The 15,103-nt window shown below is 34.2% G+C and overlaps 2 protein-coding genes and 1 non-coding gene across 5 annotated transcripts; 2 read left to right on the forward strand and 1 right to left on the reverse strand.

Annotated features, from left to right (window-relative positions):
* Nucleotides 1-614: 614 nt before the first annotated feature.
* LOC25502066 (cytochrome P450 89A2) lies at nt 615-2,493 on the forward strand. Its single transcript, XM_013591606.3, has one exon. The coding sequence runs from the start codon at nt 726-728 to the stop codon at nt 2,247-2,249; it is 1,524 nt and encodes a 507-aa protein (XP_013447060.1). The 5' UTR covers nt 615-725; the 3' UTR covers nt 2,250-2,493.
* Nucleotides 2,494-7,602: 5,109 nt separating this feature from the next.
* On the forward strand, nt 7,603-11,972 carry LOC25502067 (uncharacterized). Of its 3 annotated transcripts, none has more exons than XM_024772285.2 (3): nt 7,603-7,929; nt 8,168-8,251; nt 8,844-11,972. In XM_024772285.2, exon 3 carries the CDS (start codon nt 8,904-8,906, stop codon nt 11,880-11,882), a length of 2,979 nt encoding a protein of 992 aa, XP_024628053.1. In that variant the 5' UTR covers nt 7,603-7,929; nt 8,168-8,251; nt 8,844-8,903; the 3' UTR covers nt 11,883-11,972. The 3 variants fall into 3 exon arrangements, with proteins under 3 accessions (XP_024628053.1, XP_013447061.1, XP_024628054.1); XM_013591607.3 differs by having other exon boundaries at nt 8,168-8,247; XM_024772286.2 differs by having other exon boundaries at nt 8,168-8,243.
* A 1,989-nt stretch (nt 11,973-13,961) lies between these two features.
* TRNAT-UGU (transfer RNA threonine (anticodon UGU)) lies at nt 13,962-14,033 on the reverse strand. The gene has a single exon. It is a non-coding gene; the product is annotated as a tRNA-Thr (tRNA).
* Nucleotides 14,034-15,103: the final 1,070 nt, after the last annotated feature.

Genomic DNA, 15,103 nt, shown 5'->3' on the forward strand with positions numbered 1-15,103 from the left:
ATGTGAAGAAAAGAGGTGTTCGATGTTTAAACCTCAATCCTCGTGTATAATATGTAATATCCCTCTCAACCGATCTAAACTCACAAAATTGATTAGTTAGTTTTTAATAGCTATCGAAATAAATCAATTTTTTTTTTGTCAGGTAGCCTAGTGCTAGAATTCACCTTATAAGGTGAATAAGTGGGATGTCCGGACTTCGAACTTCGACCCCTACATATAATAATGGATAGATCAACTCAGTTATGCTACGAGGACAATCAAATTTTTTTTTATTAGGGAAATATCAAACATATGTGTCATTTTGAAATTATTTCCATCTACAACTATTACCGTCAACTCTACTTTTTGTGCAATCAATTAGCATTTAATTTATTTATTTATAGGGAAATATTTTTTACTACGAATGGCAAAACACGAAACCTGCGAATAGCATTACCCACCCATGTTTTCCACCAAATCCGCTTTTTGTGTATTTCATTTTTATATTAAAAACAAAATTGTGTTAGTAAATTTGCACACCATTGTGCTATTCGTGGAATTGCCTTTCGTGGAAAATAGCAATTCTCTTATTTATATGACTCAAAGGTGTGTATTTACCTGTAATAAAAAACAAAAAAAAGGTGTGTCTTTCTCATTTGTTTCATGTTTCACTTGCACACATATCTCCTCATCCTTTTTGTTTTGATATCACCGCCAACACTTTCCAACATATTCCAGAAACCAGAATGGAGACATGGTTCATCGTCTTATTTTCTGTATGTGTGTGTTGGTTGATCAAAGCCACCCTCTCCATCACTACTAAGAGTGTAAGCCTCCCTCCTGGCCCTCCACACATACCTATCATCACACCCCTCTTATGGCTTAGAAAATCATTCACCCAAACCCAACTTGTACCCTTTCTTCGAACCCTACATGCAAAACATGGTCCAATAATTAGTCTTCAAATCATTTTCCGTCGAATCGTATTCATTTCTGATCGATCCCTTGCCCACCATGCCCTAATCCAAAATTCATCTGTTTTCTCTGACCGCCCTATACCACTTCCTAATATCAACCTCATTTCAAGTAATCAACACACCATCAACACTGCTTCTTATGGAGCTACATGGCGTACCCTACGTCGTAACCTTGCCGCTGAGATGCTTCACCCATCTCGTGCCAAGTCCTTCTCCGAAATTCGCAAGTGGGTCTTGCAAACCCTCCTCGACCGTCTTAAATTATCTTCAGAATCCACTGATTCGATCAAAGTTGTTGACCACCTTCAATATGCAATGTTTTGCTTACTCGTTTTTATGTGTTTTGGTGAACGAGTTAATGATGATAAAATCAGCGACATCGAACTTGTACAAAGGGCACTTCTGATAGGTCTCAACAAATTCAACATTTTGAATATCTTTCCCAAAGTGACTCGGATTTTATTCCGTAAACGATGGGAGGAATTGTTGAAGTTGCGAAAAGATCAAGAAGATGTTCTACTTCCGCTAATAAGAGCGAGGAAGGAAGCCAAGGAAAGGAGATTGAGCAAAAACAATGTTGTTTCCTATGCAGATACTCTTTTGGAATTGGAGTTGCCCGAGGAGAAACGCAAGCTGAGTGAAGATGAAATGGTCAGCCTTTGTTCAGAGTTTTTGAATGCTGGCACAGACACGACCTCCACGGCGCTCCAGTGGATCATGGCTAATTTGGTGAAGTATCCACATGTGCAAGACAAAATTGTGGAGGAGATTAGAGATCAGGTGATTGGCGCTGATCGAAATGAAGAGAATAAGGAAATTAAAGAGGAAGACTTGCAGAACCTACCATATCTAAAGTGTGTGATTTTGGAAGGGCTGAGGTGTCACCCACCGGGGCACTTTGTGTTGCCCCATGCGGTGAAGGAGGATGTGGTTTTCGACGGTTACTTGCTGCCTAAAAATGTGGTAGTGAATTTCATGGTGGCAGACATAGGGAGGGACCCTAGTGTTTGGGAAGATCCATTGGAGTTTAAACCAGAAAGGTTTTTGAAGGATGAGGCTTTTGATATTACCGGGACTAAAGAGATAAAGATGATGCCGTTTGGAGTTGGGAGGAGAATTTGTCCTGGATATAATTTAGCTTTGCTCCATTTGGAATACTTTGTGGCTAATTTGGTCTGGAATTTTAATTGGAAGATTCTAGAGGGAGCTGGTTATGTTGATTTGTCGGAAAAAACTGAATTCACCGTGGTTATGAAAAATCCACTGCAAGTTCATATTTCTCCTAGGATCTAAATTATGTGATATGTGTACCTGTACTCTTTGAGCAGGTATATATATAATAATAACATTTTGATTCAGTTGTTAGTCCAAGTAAAATTAATGTTTGATGTTTTTTCAATGTTGTGCAAAACCTACCAGAGCACGCGCTCTGCCTTGCCAATACTAGTGTATTCAAGATTATGTGCCATTACCTGCTTCCATGTGATTTCTTGGTTCAAAGTAGGTAAATGAGGAGTTTGAAAAATAAAATAAAAAATCTGCCAATGAGTGTGAAATGTTTTAAAAATTATTATTATTATTATGATCATCATCATAAACATGTCATTGCTAAAATCTTAATTCTTTAGCACATCTAATAAAATAAAGAGGTAATTGGTGTTTTTTGATTGTTTTTGTGATATTTTTAAAGGTTAATTAAGTAAATATCTCCATAAATATTAAAATTTTGTTTTTAATCCTTACTAAAAATACACACTTTTTAGTCTCTGTAAAATTTTCGGTTTGCATTTTTAATCTTTGTAAAAAATTTCACCAAAACATTTGAAAGTTACTTCAATTCCAAAAAAAAACAATAAAATTGAGTATTCTATCTCTATAATATTAACAATTTTGAGAAATGTTAACTTGCGCCCTAAGGGCACATATTAAGAATTCCACTAATATAAATTATGTATTGAAAATTATGTTAATTTATTGCTCAAAATATTTAATATTAATTTTTTTTTCATTAAATTCTTACCATTATTGGAATAAAATTATTGCTTAACAGGACCCAACAATTTTTAACTTAGCTACTTCAGTTCCCAGAAAAAAAATTATCGACCCAAGTCCGTGGTTTCCAAATTACTAATTAAACTCCTTATTCAACAAATGTTTCTAGAGATCATGGATACCTCTTTATACAACTCATGTGAGAACAATGGAATCCACATAAACAATAAGATAAATGCATTTGTTTGTAGATGAATATCTATAAAACAACAAATGGTCGGATTATCACTATCAACTATGCCAAATTCTTGTAGAACACCAAACCATGCTCTAGTATTCTGCTTCGGACCATATATATATAGTTTTTTGGAGCCTACAAACAAAGCCATTAGACTCACCCGGAGCAATGAACTCATTAGGTTGCTCCATACAGAAACTCGTTGGATAAATCACAATGTAAAAACATGCATTTTTTATATCCAATTGATAGAGAGGCTAACTGTGCATAAATTTCATAGATGAGGAAAAAAAATGAATATAAGTCATTTTTGTAATTGGAGAAAAAGTGACACCATAGTACATCTTATGTTTGCATATGATGTCTTTCTCTTTAGACAAGCAACTATGAAGAAATTTACAACAATGATGAGTGCCTTGAACAAGTTTTGCTCTCTATCAGGGCAACAAGTCATTCATGACGGATAGTCTATTTATTTTTCTCGAAACATAGATTTGGAGATTCATCACCAGTTAAGCAATATAGTTGGTTTTAGTGAAGCCATGCCTCTGGTACTATCTTGGAGTTCCCGCTTTGGAAAGAGTTCCTACGCGTCATTATTTTAGCCATTGTCTTAAGGTTTTGGGTATGAGTGTGGTGTCTCTCTTACTTGTGTGGTTGTTCAAACCTCGATGTGGACGGTCCCCCAGGCTCCCCTCATGTCATTTATTCAGGTTATCCCGGTGTATCCTACGACATGCTATTAACTAATTTCTTTCTTACTTGCTGCTATAAATGAAGTGTGAGAGAGCCGTGTTGCAACTATTGTGCTAATTGGGATGAAAATTTACTTCATGGCTTGAGAGATTGTCCATTAGCTTCTAATATCTAAAAGTACTTCTTAAAGGATGACGATCGAGCTAGTTATTTCTTGTGTGATATTGTGAATTGGTTCAAGTTCAAACTCAATTTATTTAGCTAGATTGACCGGATGGATGGTAGTAATTGGATTGAAGTGGCTACAACTTGTTATTGGTTATGGAGGTGGTGTAACCAATAAGACTGTGACCCTCTCTATGTGTTTGTCAACAACTCATGTGATTTTGTTCTATCTATAATGACTTATTGCCACCACACTAAGCATATTGATTGTGGTATGATCAAGAGAACCAAAGGACTGAGACCTCTAACGAATTGGTTTTGTTTGAATACGGATGGAACATCCAAAAGGTAGCAACGGGCTTGCTAGCTGGGGTGAGAACTTATCAAGGATGATAATGGTGCTTAAAATATGCGATTTTACTAAAAATTTGGGGCAAACTAACACATTTATGGCATAAATATAGGCGTGTATGAAGGCTTGGGTATGATTAGGAGTGAATGTATTTCAAATTTGATTGTACAAGTGAATTCGGAGGTGGTTGTTCGTAGTACCAACAATTGCAAAATTGGAAGTTCTATAGGATGAGGCATCACGAGGAAGATTAAGTGTTTGCTTTCTCTAAATTTGAATGTTAGATTTATGCATATTTACAAGGAAGCAAATAGATGTGTTAGCAATATGATTTGGGTGGTAGATGCAAACTATCTATATTTTCGGTCGACGCCTGTTGAGGTGTATCATGTTCTAGTTGATGATTTTTGAGGTGTCTCGTTACCTCACCTAACAGCAGGGCCGACTCAACGTATATTCAGACCTAAAGTGAAAATTTAGATGAAGCCTTTTCAAAATAATAATAGTTTATTTTTATCGAGTTATTTAATTCTATTCTTGAGGCAATAATGAAGATGAAGATGAATTACAATAACTTAACTATAATGATGATGTAAAAAAATTATAATGAATCTCGACTTATTAAATACGTATAATGAATGTTGTCAATAAAAAATGAAGCATTTTTATTTCTATAAAAAAAAGTGAACTTTGTAATGACATCGTGTGAGTGTCGATCTTGTGACTTGTCTACAAAATAGAGGTAGTCTATCACTATGCTATTGATTATTTTCTGTCAATGACATGAAACGAGTCTATATATTATTTAAATTGGAGGCCTATTTTTAAGGCTAAAAAGTTTGGAGCCTAAAGCCGTTATTTCACTTGCTTTGGGCTTGGGTTGGCCCTGACTAATAAACTCGGAATTCTGCTCTTCTCCCAACTGTTTTTGCTCACTCCCAACTGAAAAACGTAATTACCCCTGTGCGACTTCGTGAGTTGACTCACACTAGTTATAAATCATGTGTGAGTTAACACATGTATGTTATAAACTCTGCGTGAGTCAACTCACGTAGGTTGCGTGACTTAAGTTACGCATGGGTATTTTCGGAAGTTTGTTGGGAACGAACAATTTTTTATGGGAGAAGAGCATAATTCATAATCTTTCTGGTTTTTATTTTCTTTTCAGTTTCGGCCCCTTTGTACTCAAAAAAAACTCATCCAAAACTAGAGGTGTCAAATGGGCTGGCCTGGCCCGAGAGGCCCGCCTACATAAATGGGCCATCGCGGCCCGGCCGGTTTATATTTTACTTTTAAAATTTATTCACTATTTTGTTATGTATTTTTAATATATTATTCACTCACCACTGTTTTTTTGTTAAAATATGATTAGATGGACATAAAAGTGTAAATAATTTTTACATTAACATCGAATATTACTGAAACTCTAGATTATTCATTCAATTAAATCAAATTAATAATTTATAAAATTTAAAATTTTATAACTTTAAGCTAAATTCATTTATTTAAATATATTTTTATTTATAAATTTTAAAATAGTTGATAATTTTTTTCAAAAATATACTATTTTTTTTAACAAAAATCAAATTAAATAGAAATAATGGGCCGGCCCGGCCCAATTTTTGTATTGGGCTAACGGGCTTGGGCAAGAAAAGCCCGAGTGTATTTTTGGGCTAGTTTTCGAGGCCTGGCCCGACCCAAAATTGTGGGCCAATAAGCCGGTCCTTTTTTGACAGCTCTATCCGAAACTGGGATTTCCCGTCAACAAAACAAAAATAAAATAAAATTGGGATTTCCTTGTCAAAAACATAAAATAAAACAATGAGATTTAATTTAATTATTATACAGCAAGTTATAAAAGAATATGTTGTCAAATATTCCAATGTGAGAAATTTTCTTATGAGGGGCAAAGAAAAACCATAAAATTATTATTCCTCCTTTAGAACCTCGATGCTCTATGCATCGCAAACTACAAAACAATTGTTCAAAAAAAAAAAAAAACGGAAGTAAAGTACAAAACCCCACGTTTTGCTCCAGACTATCTTAATCAAAGCTTATGCCTTTCAAGCTCCCACAGTGACACACACACAGATAAACAAACAAAAGGATCCCGCAAAAAGAAAAGAAAAAGAGAGGAGTAGGTTACCAAATTACCCATCACAAAAAGTATAAAGTAAATATAGATCTTTTTGTTAGTTTTTGATCGTACCTAATCAGAAGGTGACTATCGATGCTGTGTTTTAGGGTGGTTGTTTCCTCTGAAACGGTGGAGTGTGTGTACCTATTGAGTTTTAGAACGGGGTTAGAAGAGTAGAGAGAACATAACCTTGGGGCTTGCTAAGAGACCCATTTATATATTGTGGAGGTGCAAGAACCGTTGTAAGGCACGCATGGGCGGTTACAGATTCGTGGGTATCGTATCCGTAGAGTGAGATTCGCAGGAGTCATGGGAAGAAACGTTATTGTTCGGTTTGAACGAGTCTCCATTTGCTCAAAGCACTCCCCCCTTGCGGGTATTGGGCCTGTGGAAATGCGCACGTTTGCTCGATCCATAACAATTTCTAAAAACTAAAAATACCAATTTGATTATTAAAAATCTAAAACATAGATAAAATTACTAACAAGATTTAGTCTATCAAAAGAGTTTTTTTTTAGGGAAAAGTCTATCATAAGAGTTAAACTCCTTTCTTAAAAAAAAAATAATCAAAATTCTTATAACGTAACAAATCAATATTAAAAAATATTTGATTTTAATATCAATCTATAATGCTTTAAAATAAGATTATTTTAGAAGGCCTTAAATAAGATTGTTCCGAATACATAGAACCAAAAGAAATTATAAATCAAATTAGATTTTTTAAGTTAATTTTTAGATACTAATTTATTCTCTATCAGAAATTAATTTGATTTATATTTGATAATCGTCAAAATAAATAAAGAATTTAATGATTTTGTTTCTGTCAAATATTGACACATTTCATAAAAAGTTGATTCATACAATATAGAAGGCGCGTTCAACTTTCGCTATCAAACATGAACAAATTTTTTTATAGTTGATCTATTCACGTTGATTGAATCTTGATGTATGCTCTAATCGAATGAATCTTCCAAACTTAATTGGTCCAAACTTTGTATTATAAAAATAAAATAAAATAGATCTAGTTGTTTTGTGTTTGTACCAATTTAGACATTGACACACACTAACTATAAAGGAAGAAAAAAAGTGTAACACAATGTGAATCCAAATGCCAAAATGATAGTGGCCATCATCAAGATTTAACACTTGTATATAAATAGTTGTGGAGCCTACTTCGTTTTCACCATACCCAACTCAGTCAGATCCATTGCCTTCTTCTTCCCCTTCCCCCCTTTCTCACCATTTTCTTAATCAATCAATCAATCTCCCATACACCACAACACAAATCATCACAACCAATCATAAATAAACATTCTAAGTATTTGTTTATTTAAATCAAGAAAAAAAAAACTATGAGTTTTTTTTGTTGGTTTTTTCTCCGTTTCTTATAAAGGTTAGTGCTTTTGCTTTCATTATCAATGAATATATCGTTTTCTATTAATTTTATTAAATGGGTCATTGAGTTTGACATCATGATTGATTTTTTTCACTTCACTCATTGCCATTGGTAACGTTTTTGACAATAATAGTAATGCTATACTTTTTCTTAATTTTTTGTTTTTTAGTTTGTTTTGAGTTAGTTGTCACTGTTTTGTAATTTTATTGTTTTTAATCTGTTTTGACCTTTGCAGAGATTCGTTCGTTGGTTTGTTGGTTGAAAGCAAAACAGTAAATGTACGGTCTGGTGTGTTTCAGTTTCTCAGACTAGTAAGTAAGTAAGTATTATTCAGATCTGAATCATAAAATGTAGTTGTTTTTTTTCTAATCAATTTAATTATTGATATCATATAGTTTTTTTTATTTATTTGAATTTGGTTGGTGAATGAATTACTTTACAAAGATTTGTGTTTTTATGATTTTTGTACTCATTTTGTGTCATCAACAACAGTAAATGTCTCAACCTGATGTTACATTTTTGTTTGATTGTACTGTTTAGTTTCAAACTTCTTTTTCTAAAGTTAAATTCCATTTGAGTTGACTTTGTTGTTTCCCACTAATGATAATTACTGTTTATGAATTGACAGAGTTCAAAAAAAAATTCTTTTTGAAAATTTGGAGATCTATAATAAGATTGATTTATATAACCTTAGATGATAGTTGTTGCACTATTAACTTTTTGTTAAAAGACCCACTTTGTCTGGCTTTTTCTTCCTTCTTTTACTTTGTTCTTTTTATAATGACTTATTTTTTAAGTGACAATGGCAACATAAACATACAAAAGTAGAACATTCAGTTTTTTTTATATGGTATGTTGGATGATTGAAAATGCATATTATGACACTGATGAAAACATTATCTCAACTACAGTTGGTGCATGGGATTTGATATCTTCCCTAATTGGGAGACAGATTATTTGCAACTGCTAGTATGGATATTCAAGAAGAAAGTTCCTCCACCTTTGGACCTTTGGCAGCAATGAGTTTAAGGAATATGTCTTCGTCGTCTTCGGCTTTCTTTTCAGCCAATCAGTCACCGTTTTTCTCTCCAAGAACGTCATCGTGTCATTTATCGGATACTTTGAGACCTGAAGCTTCAAATGACAGAATTCATCTAGATGCTGCTGCTGCTGCTTCCACTAGCACAAGTTCAGTGGTTCCAGAACAAAAATGTTCTATCTCTGATGTGGCTGCTGCGTCTCCAGCTGCCTGTACTTCAGGTGATATGCAGAGACTCGACCGTATATCTTCCTCGGTAGGTATCTCTAGTAGCACCATATCTGGTTACTGCCATCCCTATGATGATTGTTATTCTGGACAGAAAGAGAGGCGAAGTAAGAAAGGTAGAAACCAAAAATCATCGTCAACACCACCAGGTTCACGAGCAATTTCTTCTTACAGATTGACGAGTTGTGATGTTTTCATTGGATTACATGGGCGCAAGCCTCCTCTTGTAAGATTTTCCAAATGGCTGTGTGCTGAGTTAGAAATTCACGGTATCAGTTGCTTTGTATCTGATAGGGCCTCATGTAAGAACTCTAACAAGCTTGTCATTGCAGAGAAGGCTATGGACGTTGCTTCTTTCGGTATAGTAATTATAACAAAAAAGTCTTTCAAGAATCCATATACCATTGAGGAGCTGAAATTTTTCTCCAGCAAGAAGAATTTGGTTCCGATATACTTTGATCTGAGTCCATTTGATTGTCTTGTAAGGGATATAATTGAGAAAAGGGGTGAGTTGTGGGAAAAACATGGAGGAGAACTTTGGCTTTTGTATGGAGGGTTGAAGCAGGAGTGGAAAGATGCTGTCCATGCCCTCTCTCGGGTCGAAGAATGGAAGTTGGAAGCTCAGGATGGAAACTGGCGAGATTGTATACTTGAGACTGTCACATTGTTAGCAATGAGGTTAGGCCGAAGAAGTGTCGCCGAGCATTTGAGAAAATGGAAAGAGAAAATTAAGGAAGAGGAGTTACCTTTCACTCGTAACGAGAATTTTATCGGTCGAAAGAAAGAGCTTTCTCAGTTGGAATTTATGCTTTTTGGTGATGTTACTGGAGATTCAAAGCAAGATTATATTGAACTCAAGGCAAGATCGAAAAGAAGGCATTTGACCATTGGTAGGGGCAAGAGTAGTGTGTTAGATGAAAGAAATGAAAGTAGTAGGGAGGAGAAAGAACCAGTTTTGTGGAAGGAGTCAGAAAAAGAGATTGAAATGCAAAGTGTTGAGTTTGCTCAGCAGCACTACCGTTCGAAGCTCAAACGCAGTGGTAAGTATAGTAGGAAGAAAAGAGGAGTGAAGGTTTTGTATGGGAAAGGGATTGCATGTGTATCAGGAGATTCAGGAATTGGAAAAACTGAACTCATTCTCGAGTTTGCTTATAGATTTCACCAAAGATACAAGATGGTGCTATGGATAGGAGGGGAGAGTAGGTATATAAAGCAAAACTATCTAAACCTCAGGTCATTTTTAGAAGTTGATGTGAGTGTTGAGAATAGTTTGGAGAAAACAAGTATAAAAGGATTCGAAGAGCATGAAGCAGCAGCTATTTCTAGAGTTCGCAAAGAAATGATGAGAAACATTCCGTATCTTGTGATCATTGATAACTTGGAAAGCGAAACTGATTGGTGGGATCACAAACTTGTGATGGATCTTCTCCCTCGTTTCGGGGGAGAGACTCATGTGATCATATCAACGTGCCTTCCCCGCGTCATGAACTTGGAACCGCTAAAACTTTCATACTTATCTGGAGTTGAAGCAATGTCTCTAATGTTACCAAGTGGAAAGGACTACACAGTTGCTGAGATTGATGCTCTGAGAACAATTGAGGAGAAGCTTGGAAGGTTAACTTTAGGCCTTGCCATTATTGGTGGAATTTTATCAGAGTTACCTATAACACCAAGCAGACTCTTAGATACCATAAACAGGATGCCCTTGAAGGAGATGTCTTCATGGAGTAGTAAAGAAGCTCACGCCTTCCGGAAGAACACTTTTCTTCTGCAGCTCTTCGATGTTTGTTTCTCGGTATTTGATCACGCAGACGGCCCTAAGAGCCTAGCAACAAGAATGGTACTTGTAAGTGGATGGTTTGCATCCAGTCCCATTCCAGTTTCATTGTTAGCACTTGCTGCACACAAGATACCGAAAAAAGATAAGGGAACTTGTTTGTGGAGAAGATTGCTAAAATCCTTAACCTGTGGTTTCACTTCCCCACACACCAAAAAATCTGAATTAGAAGCATCTTCACTGCTGCTAAGTTTCAACATTGCAAGGAGTAGTGCTAAGAAAGGATGTATCCAATTCAATGAACTCATCAAACTATATGCCAGGAAAAGAGAAGTTACTGGATCTTCACATGCAATGGTTCAAGCTGTGATCGGTCAAGGGTCAATATCTCAACATCTGGATCATTTGTGGGCTGCATGTTTTCTGTTATTCGAATTCGGTCATAACCCAACGGTTGTCGAGCTTGAGGTTTCTGAGCTCTTGCATCTTGTGAAAAAAGTGGTTCTGCCTCTTGCAATTCAATCTTTCATTACATACTCTCGATGCACAGCTGCTCTCGAGCTCTTACGACTGTGCACGAATGCATTGGAAGCAGCTGACCAAACATTAGTTACACCGGTCGATAAGTGGTTCGACAAATCACTCTGTTGGAGATCCATTCAAACTAATGCTCAGTTGAATCCTTGTCTTTGGCAAGAGCTAGCACTATGTAGAGCCACAGTACTTGAGACTAGAGCTAAGCTTATGCTAAGAGGAGCACAATTTGATATAGGGAGTGATCTAATCAAGAAAGCCATTTTTATCAGGAGTTCAATTTGTGGTGATGATCATCCGGATACTATATTTGCTCGTGAAACGTTAAGCAAACTCACTAGACTAATTGCAAATGTTCAGATTCATTCTTGAGATTAGATTTTGCATTTTTGTAAGAAACTCCAGAATTATACAACAGATTTAATTTATAATAAAACCAGTCATTTATACTGTTTCGTGGAACTTTCTACGGCTTATTTTACAAGTCCAATATGAGATACCTTACATTTTCTATAAATATTGCAATTAACCGTCGACAGATGTTTTTTTTTGTCTATTGCTATGTTTATTCCTACTTTTAGTTAGTGACACACTGGGCCAAGTAATATAATATTTGGTTTTAAAGATTATTTTCATCGAGGATCGAACTCGGACACTTTTGATCGATTCGACTTTAATGAAAGCTAGTTAAGTAATTGTGTTTTATGTCAGAGCCTTTGAGACATTAATGTACACAATCGATGTGCATCACATGTCTTCCAGGGATGTCAATGGGTACAGATATCATGATACCCGTCCCCGCCCTGGTGGATAAATATAATACCCGTGCCCGCCCCGTACCCTCCTGGGTATCCACTAACGGGTACCCATGGGTATTGAGGTATCCATGGATACCCATGAATTTTTTAATTTTTTTTTTTTTTTTGTGCAAATAATAACTTTTTTAATTACCAAAAAACTTCAACTCATCCATTCAAAATTTCATAAATCATACATAATCTATAGAAAATTCATGATTCTTACATAATCCATAAGATATGTTTTATGATGTGAATGAAGTGGAAACGGTGAATTTAATAAGATGAATTAAAAAAATTTAAATAAAAATAGGTTATCAATGAAGAATCTTAGGTGGACGGTAAAATTTGCTTCAATAAGGTAACAATTTTAAGTAATAAGATAAGATGTATAAGGATATTTTAATAAATTATTTAATTTATTATCGGGTATGGGTACAATTAAATCTGTATTTCTATAACAATGGGTAGTCAAATACCCGTGAATACCCGTTTAACTATCCGCTCTGTGCCCGTGATGGATTTTACCCATGGATACCTGTGGGTATGGGTATTTTTGTCTCCTTTCAATGGAGATTATCTAATTGAAAAAGTGATTATCCGAAAAATACATATAATTAGAAGGGTTGTTAGACACTAAATTTGACCAACTCTTTCTGTATAAATTCGAATAAGGATTTGACCAACCCATCCACCAAATCAACTTATTGTTGGTGGAGTCTTGGCTATTGTACACCAACATCTTCATATTTTTATGCCTTTTATTGATGTCATCTTTGCTATGCAATTTTTATCTTGGTTATGTTAACATATGCTTATTTCCTGTCTATAATAGCTGATCTCTAATGTATGTTTTAAGAAAACATTATCTCTCTTTACTTTTAATTACAGTGTTTTCTTATGCTTTTTCACGTACACACTTCTTGAAAATAATATTACAAATGTTTCAAAAAAAAAAAATTACAATTACAGTCATGGCCCCTCTGATATGGACCACATAAGAAACGTGTGTTATTTACTCAACTAGCATGTCTTCCCAACTAAGATGGATTTCACAACCATATTAGTGTGCTTTTTGTGTGCGGCAATAAAATTATATTTTGAATGATTTTAGGTAAAGTAAATTGAATATGAAATAGTTCATGTTTAGTCATATTCACGTAAACTTGAGTTGAACTATATATATATATATATTTTTGAAACAACATATATAAATTTAAATGTAAAAATCAAGTATAGAGTTAAAAATTACAAATTCTAAAGACAAAATCAATTCCACTTCAGAATATCCAAACATATCAAAATAAATTCTACATTTCTAAAATCAAATTTACCCTATCTAAAATTCAAATCAAACATACACTAAAGTTAAGGTTAGTTAATATGAACTTATGCTGAATTTGCTACTATATATTTTATAAAGAGAATAATTATCAGTGAAAGCTTATGAAATCTTGCGATATGAAATATCTAAAATAAGTCACTGACCTTAAAACAGATATAAGGAAAATTCATTTGAAAGAACGCTGGATTTCTTTGAGTTTTCTCCTGTGTCTCAACTCAAGAAACCCAAATGGTAACATATACTACGTTGTACATATTACTGTATCTGTATGTATGGTTAATGTTCCTGATTAGAATAACCCAAAAAAAATGCCCTCACGCAGGATCGAACTATGGACCTTCAGTTTACAAGACTGACGCTCTACCACTGAGCTATAAGGGCTTGTTGTTTATGATGGTTACTAAAACAATACATGAATGGTATAATAGATCGTGTCTTTCGTTCACCAAATAATTTGTTATACTTTTTATACGCATAAATCCATATTTATTTTTAATTGATGATGAATGTTTCAAATCGCAAAACATTTGTATCTAATTTATGAATTACACCGTTCATAATCTTTCTTTAGATTTGTTCTAGTACATAATTTTCTCATGATGTAAGTGAAAAGCAAAAGAAATCTACGAGTTGATAATAAAAGTAAATTCATATAAAATTCCTTTTGGCAAAATTACACTCGTAGTTTTTTTAACTTAGACAACGATTTAGTTATTTATATTTTTCCCATGTAATTTTTGTCCTTTTATATCGTTTTGTTTGCATATGAATTTTCAAGCTTTCAATATAAGATTCATATGCAAATATGAGCAAATGACCATAGATATAAAATCCGAGAACTCGCGGGAAAATAAATCATAGATTTTAATCTTAAAAATTCATATGCAAATTGACTAAAATGATCAAAATGACGTAAAAAAAAAAGATAAATGACAAAATCGTTATCTGAAATTAAGTTGAGGGACCACGAAAATCTATGTTATGTTTGTCAATCCCTTTTACATTCCGTTTTTTTGTCTTTAGATGTGGATGAGATGACAAACACCACCTAAAACTCACAAACATAACGGTAATGTTTTAGATTTAAGTCCAAATGAAGATGTATATCTTAACAATATTGTCATTGTTGGTTAATTCTTTGCACGTGTATTTTTATTTATGATCATATGACATTTTTTTTTATATTGTCATGAAAGTAGTCAATTTTTTTTTAAACTTCTGTGTATATTTAATTGCAATTTTATTACCTAAACACAATAGATAAAACTCTTAACACAATAATATTTTTGGCCAGCTTGTTCAAAAAAATAAAAAATCTGGCCAACCCATTTTTTTTTTTTTGACAAGCTGGCCAACCCGTTGTAATTAGGATCTTTGACCCCAATAGATTTGGGTCCGTTATAAAACTAGTAAGCAGCGTGACATTTGATTTATTTATTTTTTGAATCAAA

Source organism: Medicago truncatula, chromosome 8 (assembly GCF_003473485.1).
Source record: "Medicago truncatula cultivar Jemalong A17 chromosome 8, MtrunA17r5.0-ANR, whole genome shotgun sequence".
NCBI lineage: Eukaryota > Viridiplantae > Streptophyta > Magnoliopsida > Fabales > Fabaceae > Medicago > Medicago truncatula.

Excerpts from the sequence above, each read along its gene's own strand:
- LOC25502066 (XM_013591606.3), top strand. The coding sequence starts at position 726 with ATGGAGACATGGTTCATCGTCTTATTTTCTGTATGTGTGTGTTGGTTG.
- LOC25502067 (XM_024772285.2), top strand. The coding sequence starts at position 8,904 with ATGGATATTCAAGAAGAAAGTTCCTCCACCTTTGGACCTTTGGCAGCA.